Source organism: Papaver somniferum, chromosome 10 (assembly GCF_003573695.1).
Source record: "Papaver somniferum cultivar HN1 chromosome 10, ASM357369v1, whole genome shotgun sequence".
In the NCBI taxonomy this organism is placed as follows: Eukaryota; Viridiplantae; Streptophyta; class Magnoliopsida; order Ranunculales; family Papaveraceae; genus Papaver; species Papaver somniferum.
The window spans coordinates 22875545-22883642 of record NC_039367.1 but is presented as its reverse complement, the minus strand read 5'-3'; the positions used below and the strand labels follow the sequence as shown (position 1 = coordinate 22883642).

At 38.8% G+C, this 8098-nt stretch overlaps 1 protein-coding gene across 1 annotated transcript; it reads right to left on the bottom strand.

Moving 5' to 3' along the window:
• Positions 1-2396: 2396 nt before the first annotated feature.
• On the bottom strand, positions 2397-4431 carry LOC113315396. Its single transcript, XM_026563680.1, has 2 exons — positions 4053-4431; positions 2397-3532 (listed from the first exon to the last, which is right to left on the bottom strand). The coding sequence occupies exons 1-2, from the start codon at positions 4429-4431 to the stop codon at positions 2397-2399; spliced, it is 1515 nt and encodes a 504-aa protein (XP_026419465.1).
• Between the last annotated feature and the right edge of the window lie 3667 nt (positions 4432-8098).

The window sequence follows — 8098 nt, the reverse complement described above, 5'->3', positions numbered from 1 at the left end:
AAAAATTTCTGGTGTCTGTGTTATTTCAGTTTTCGCATTATATTGTTTTATCTTTATAATTGACATAATACAGGTTGTGCGTTAGATCATCAATTAGAGTAACCTAACCTTTGGTTGTTTATTGTCATTGATTGATCCTTGGATATTAGTCTTTGGTACCATCCAAGTTATTCCTTGTATTTGATTAGTACTCATAGTTTCTGTTTGAGGAAATCAAATCAAGAGAGAGATATAAACTCGTTGATGTACTTTTAATTGATTGAGTCTTGTTGATTCTCTTAAAAGTATATTCGAGTTTGTCCATACAGATTGCTAAGCAAAATATTGGGTGGTGTTGTTAGACCTCCGCATTTTCACCACCGGCCTGTCCCTGAGAATAGAAGACAACACCAAGTACAAAGCACCTCTGTTCCGAGAGGAAGAAAACATATCTATATATTTTATGAAGTGCATCAGCGTCGTTTGTCTCTGCTCCGCCGACTATACCAAACCCCACCATTATTGCTCGTTCTCCTTAGCCGGTTTTCACTGTCAAGTTGAAGACTTCTCCAAAACCATGTTCGCGTTTGTGGTTACTGCCGCCATCAACAAACACAAATGCTTCCTCTCTCCTCTATGGATGCACCAAAAAACTACATCTACACAGGCTTAGTTTTCCTTCAAACAATCAACCCGACGAAGGCGAGTTTCTGCATCCGTTTTTGACAAAGTCGTCATCCACAAAGAGTCGAGATACCTCTATTCTAATGATTCTATTTGACGATGAGGATTACGGAAGATAGCACCAATAAATGATTAAGTCCACAAAAGATAAGTCTAATCTCTTTTCCTTTGTGATTTTAATCGTTACAATTTCCAAAAAAAAATATATACTCCCTCCGTTCCATTTTAGATGATGTTTTAGGGTTAATTTTGTGTTCCATAATACTTGAAAGTTTTCATAGTTTTCCACAAAACTATCAATAACATCCTTATATTTTGTCTTGGAATTATAAATTTATTTTTAAATTCCTAATAACATTTAATGTTTGAAGAATTTTCTCAAGGGTATAGATGGAAAATCTTCATATCTCTCTCCATTTCTTAATCTGCGTGAAAATTCCAAAAACATCATCTAAAATGGAACGGGGGGAGTGAATCAGTTTTAGGGTTTTCAAAACTTAGAATTTAGAATTGCTTTTGGTTAGCTTGTCTGATTTGAAACCGAGTGCTAAATTTATGATCATCTCTCTATTCTAATTGTTTTGATGAAATAACCTTGAAGGAATGCTTAAAACATCTCTTGCCACTTCGTTGTCACTACCAAGAGCCTCCTGAATTTATTTCTTTGAGCCTTTAGTTTCCTCTTCGGGATGTTGAGACAGCTAAGATGCCTAGCTCACAACAACTTCCTTTCTTCCGGAAGAGCGCTACAATTCTAACTGCCACAGATCAGCTGACAGCCAACACACCTCAACATCGTCACTTGAGTACACCTGCGACTACGCGGCTTCATTCAACCGAGCCTACAACAAAACAATGACTACCATCTAAACTAGAGCTCTCCTTGGAGGCGTGGATGAGAGCACTATTAGGCGGACAGACCACAGTAGCTCGAGCCTGTTGAGAAGCGATCCAGGTGATTAAACTTATATATGCAGGAATGAAAGAGTGATGACCCTTGGCCCCGGAAGGAACAACCAAAGTGCCAATTGATGCTATCCAACAGGTTATTCAAGCGGACAAAGTAAGGCGCTGACTTCTACTGCTACTAGTTCAAGGATATGGATGATCAGAACCAATTTAGTGAAGCTACAAAAAGAATCAATGTCCATAGGTGGAGGTCGTTGTCCAATTTAGAAACTTCCAAATAGTTCCACTAGACTGCCCCAATACCACTTGGCTGTACCAGCGCCACTTGGATTTCCCAGTGGAGGAGACTCAAGAGATCGTCACATAATTGTAACACGGCTCTAGCTAGGGTGGATTTTAGAGACGACTACAGCTGTGGTATCATCTATCAAACTATAAGGCGCGAGTGTACCCATCACCTTCCGTAACAATCATAATTTATGTAATTTTTGATCGAAGAAGGGACGATATAGTAGGAAAGCGCCATGTACCAAACCAAAAGGTGACGCGTCTACTCCATCTCCAAGCACCATAGCTCGGTACTTCTAACTTAACTCCATGATAAGTTTTTTTTTGTTTTAACACATTCTGCGGGATAAAATCCCAGAACAAAAAACAAAAAGGAAAACAATAAAACAAAAAACAAAAAAAAACTAAGATCTACTTCTTTTGCTTCTATGGTAGACTTGTTGAGCCTTGTCAGCAGCAAGAATTTCTCTGAAGTTAGGGGAGAAAGCATCACGCCTGACTTCTACCCAAACACTACCAAGGTATAACCCTTCCGGTCAATCCGCAGCCCTATTGGTTTCTTTGTAGCAGTGAGAGACTCTGCAAACTTCAAACCTTTCTCGCAATCTCTTAACTCTTCTCCAAATCTGTAAAACATTCCAAGGAGGTTCAAAATTTGGATTGGTAAGCAAATTGTACACTGCCATGGAATCAGTAGCCAAGTGAACCCGAAAGAGATTCTTTTTGATGGCCATTTTAAATCCCAGCTCCACTCCTTGCAATTCATGAGCAAAACCAGAAATAAAAGGGTCATTTCCACTAGCAGCTTCAATAACTTCAGCAGTATTATCCCTCAGAATAGCCCCAAATCCCCCAGCAGAGTCATACTTTGAGCCATCAGTATTGATCATTATCTCATTATCATCAGGGTATAACCAAGTACAAAAAATGGTTTCAGGCAGAATAAATATACAGTCGATGCTCCAGCGACTCATGAACCATTTGGTTGAAGGATTATCGTCTTCTTTTAAAGTAGAAGATAACATTTTAAATCTAACATGTTGAACTATTAGCATACTAACTTGGTCTTGAGAATTAGAGGTGGCTCTAAAAACACGGTTATTTCTTTCCCGCCAGATATGATAACTAAAACCATTTAGCACCAACTTCTTAATTGTGGTGACACAACTTGTACCAGTAAAATGTTGATTACACCACCTTATTTCTTCATCCCAAGAACTCTCTAATTCTTTAATATAACCATGCTTAAGAAGAAGACCTTGCCAAATGCTAGCAGAATACATACAAGCATGAAAAATGTGATCTTCAGACTCCACAGCATTACCACAAAGGACACAAGAAGCATCCGCAGTGATCCCCCATTTAAGCAGCTTATTTCTAGTTTTTAGTATTTTATGAATGGAAATCCATGAAATGAAGGAATGTATAGGTATGTGTTTCTTAAACCAGACTAAAGGCATCCAATCTTGTGAGACTAAATGATCAGAGATAGAAATATAAGTGTCTTTTATAGAAAACTGACCTGAAGTGCTAGGCTTCCAAAAAATTTGATCAATTTCAGAAACATTGAAGTCTGTTGAAGAAATCTGAGCAACTACATTCTGCACTTCATCTTCCATAAAGTTGGGAAAAAACCAACTATCATTGATAAGGAAATCAGCAACCTTTGTTTCTGCAAAAGCACAATAGTATCTAGAATACTGCGAACAACCCAGTCCACCAGTCTGCCTTTTGAGTACCAGTTATTATAAAGAAAATTTGTTTGAGCACCATATCCCAGAAGAACACCAATATGATTCTTTGCCAACTCCCTATGATCCAGTATTCTTCTCCAACACCAAGAAATATCTTGAGGTATACTCATAGTCCAAAAATCATGGTGTTTTATAAGATTTTCTTTGACCCAAGTGGTCCAAATTGTATCTTTGCCTGAAATCGTCTCTCATATGTGCTTCAGATTGGATGCAACATTAGTGTATTCTATATTTTTAACTCCCAGCCCTCCCTCCTCATAAGAATGAGAAATGAAATCCAAACTCAAAGGATTGTAGCCTTTGTTTAACTCAGATCCAGTCCAGAGAAATCTTTTAAACTTAGTGTTTAACTCTTTAATAACTCTCTTAGGAAGCACAAAGCAAGAGAACCAGAAAAATAGCATACCACAAAGAAAAACTTAATAAGAAGAACTCTACCTGGATAAACAATAGACTTGGACTTCCAAGAATAGATTCTATCATCAACTTTTTCCAGTAAAGGCAAGCAGTCTCTATAAGATAATATTGTAGAAAGAAGAGGTATTCCAAGGTATCTGACTGGTAATTCCCCTTGAGAGCAATCTAAAATTAAAAAAATCTGTTGCAAAGTGTCTTCATCCACAACAGAGAAGAATAGGGAAGTTTTTTGGTTATTTATCTCCAATCCAGAGTAACTGCTAAACTCAATTAAAGCTGATTTTAAACTAGAAGCAGCTGCCACAATAACTTTTAAGAAAATCATCACATCATCAGCAAAGCAAAGGTGAGTAAGATTTATTAATTTGAACTCCATGATAAGTCCATGTCGTCTTTCCATGTTGTTTTGCATGCGCACGTGACTCATTTAGGTGAAGAGTATATTTGTTTTTTTTATTATTATTCGGGATACATCTTTTCTTTTTTTAATAATATAAAGAAAGAAACGTAAATGGGGGAGGTCCGAGCCTCCAAATCGCCATATAGGTTTAATACCTAACTTATGTGGACCATTAAAGCATGAAGCAGCCAGTGTCTAAGCAAAGCATAATACATGTTTACAATTTTATGTAAATATTTGCTCTGTTTGTGCATATTTTTACCCAATCCAGAGGATCATGCATCTAAATTAAAGCTTACCAGAAATATTTGCGCTTTGTAAAATATGTATGTAACTTAGTCGTATGTATAGGTTGTCACGTTACTAATTTTAGTAAGCATCAATATTATCTTGCCTTGAATCTCAAGATGGCTACAAAAGAAGAGAAAATTCTAGTAAGGTGTTCCGGGCACCATGCTAGCAAAGGTCCATAGAGGCCGCTTGAATAATTAAAAATATACAAAAGGTCTCAGGTTAGTCAAGGGCGCCTGATTGACTGACAAATCTACAAAAGTTCTCAGGTCATCCAAGGGCGCCTCATTGACTGACAAATCTACAAAAATTCTCAGGTCAGCCAAGGGCGCCTGATTGACTGACAAAGCTACAAAAGGTCTCAGGTCAGCCAAGGGCGCCTGATTGACTGAAAAATCTACAAAAGGTCTCAGGTTAGCCAAGGGCGCTTGATTGACTGACAAATCTACAAAAGGTGCCAGGTCATCCAAGGACGCCTGATTGACTGACAAATCTATAAAAGGTCTCAGGTTAGCCAAGGGAGCCTGATTGACTGACAAATCTACAAAAGGTGCCAGGTCAGCCAAGGGCGCATGATTGACTGACAAATCTACAAAAGGTCTCAGGTAAGCCAAGGGCGCCTAGTTGACTGACAAATCTACAAAAGGTCTCAGGTTAGCCAAGGGCGCCTAGTTTACTGATAAATCTACAAAAGGTCTCAGGTCATCCAAGGGCGCCTAATCGACTGATAAATCTACAAAAGTTCTCAGGTCAGCCAAGGGCACCTAATCGACTGACAAATCTACAAAAAGTTCTCAGGAATGCCAAAGGCGCCTGATTGACTGACAAATCTACAAAAGGTCCCAGGAATGCCAAAAGCGCCTGATTGACTGACAAATTTACAAAAGTTTATGAGTATGCCAAAGACGCCCGGTCGGCTAGCAAATCTACAAAAAAGAGGGAATAGGCTCGTCCTAGCCCATCCTCTACAAAAAAAAGGAATTAGCTCGCCTAGCCCATCCTCCACAAAAAAGGAGGGAATAGGCACACCCAAGCCCATCCTCCAAAAAAAAAGGAAGAAAAAGAAGGAGAATGATGGAATAGGCACACCCTAGCCTATCCTCCACAAATAAAAAAGGAAGAAGAAGAAGAAGAAGGTAATAGGCTCTCCCTATCCCATCCTTTACAAAAAGGAAGGAATAGGTTCGCCCTAGACCATCCTCCACAAAAAAATAAGGGGAAGAAGAAGAAGAATGACGGAATAGGCTCCCCCTAGCCCATCCTCTACAAAAAGGAGGGAATAGGCTCGCCCTAGCATATCCTATACAAAAAAAAGAAGGGAATAGGCTCGTCCTAGCCCATCCTCTACAAAAAAAAAGAATAAGAAGGAGGAGGGAATAGGCCCACCCTAGCCCATCCTCTACAAAACGAGGCAATAGGCTCTCCCTAGCCTATCTTATACAAAAAAAGAGGAGGGTATAGGCTCGCCCTAGCCCATCCTCTACATAAAATGAAGGAATAGGCTCGCCCTAGCCCATCCTTTACAAAAACAAGAGAGGGAATGGGCTCGCCCTAGCCCATCCTCCAAAAAAAAAAAAGATGAGGGAATAGGCACACCCTAGCCCATCCCCTACAAAAAAATTGGGTTTAACCACACGCCCCATCCCCCTCATCGAGGCATAATACGCACTACCAACTTGTGAGTATCATGTATAATAGTCTTTAGCTTGTGCCCCACGCGCTAATGAAAGAGTGTTTGTATGCTCATCATATTCCTTACGTGTTTTGTCTTGACGAATCAGTCTGAGAACCCATAACATACCCACTTCCTCTATCAACACCAACAGGCGTGCCAGTTCGTCCTGAAGGTAAGACGGGGATACATGGTTAAGAATAGTTAGAGAAAATAAAAGAATGAGGCTAAGTAAATTCTAATCCATATATTCATCACACTCGCGCTGAGACCCAAAAATTGGGTTAGTAATACAATCCAAAGGTCTAAGAAAATGTTCAGTCATTTCAAGCAAAAATTCTCAGAAAATGCCTGTCCAAACACCCGCGTGCATGACGAAAATTTCTTGCAAAAAACTATCTTATTTTATATATTCCTCAAACTTGCAAACTGGGGACTCGAGCCGAGAAGACAGTACATGGGGCACTAGAATGGAACGCAATATGACTATCGGGTTATTTGACAATTAACCCAATAGTCAGGGGACTAATGTTAATACACGAAAAATATTACCCCTTAGACGGGCTAGTGTGCCCCCAAAAGGGAGGCAACCCAGCATGAAACATCGGGACTAAAACCCAAGTCCACTAAGAAAGTATCCATTAGATGCAAAAGGACAAGGGAGGAATTAATAGGAAAGAATGAGGTTATATTAGAGAAGGAATGGCATTAGTAGTAATTAAGGAGGTTTAGGACATGTGGCATGATATCATAAAAGGAAGGGATTCTGAAAAGTCTATATAAAGAGACATATAATATAATAGAGGGGGATCCTTTTTCTCTCTCTCCTCTTGGGAATTGAGTGTGTTGAGGCTAGGACTTGTAGAACCAAAATTCACCCCTCAACAATAACAATGAGAAAACAAATGCTCTCAATCATTGTTATACAGTTTCATAGTATTATTGTATAGCATCAAAGTTCAATTGTATCACAACTTTGACAACAATACTATAGTGATATGTATCACCTCCCCATAGTCAATACTTCATCTCAACATGAAAACCACTCCCCCTCACATAATGATCCGTAAACCATATGTATTTGTAGTATCACTCTACACATTAATTCTACCCCTTTTTGTCAATATAAATTGGAAAAGGTACGAAAACTAGTGGGATCCTCATGAAATTTTCATAGAGATACTTCAAGACCAAAAGAGAATACCATATCAACTTATTTAGATGCCATCATAAAGTCGAAGCTAAATGCATCCATCAATGAGTTTATAAAGATACAAGAGAACCTCTATAATATCCACAGCCACACTCCCCACAAAAATCTAGCAATTAAGCACAAGTTCAATTAAGAACTCCCCCCCATAAAATGTCATTCCCGAAAGAACAACAAAGGCGACCTTGCTTTTACAAGAAAAGATGGATTTCTTTGGACATAACCACTTGTATCCAAAAAATTTAATTGAAATAACCACAAGAGAACACATGGTTAGTTCAATTGGAATACACAATTAAATTAACCACAAGAAGGTGATCAATTCAATTTGCCATGCTCGACATAAGAGAACTTACGGAGCAACACAGTATGTGCACAAAAATGTGGATCGGAGATCGACCAATACTGCGGAATACACAAGGATTCATTCTATTTTCCATCACTATTTGCACAATGACATACAATAGACATAATCCTTGTAAACAAAAGTTTTA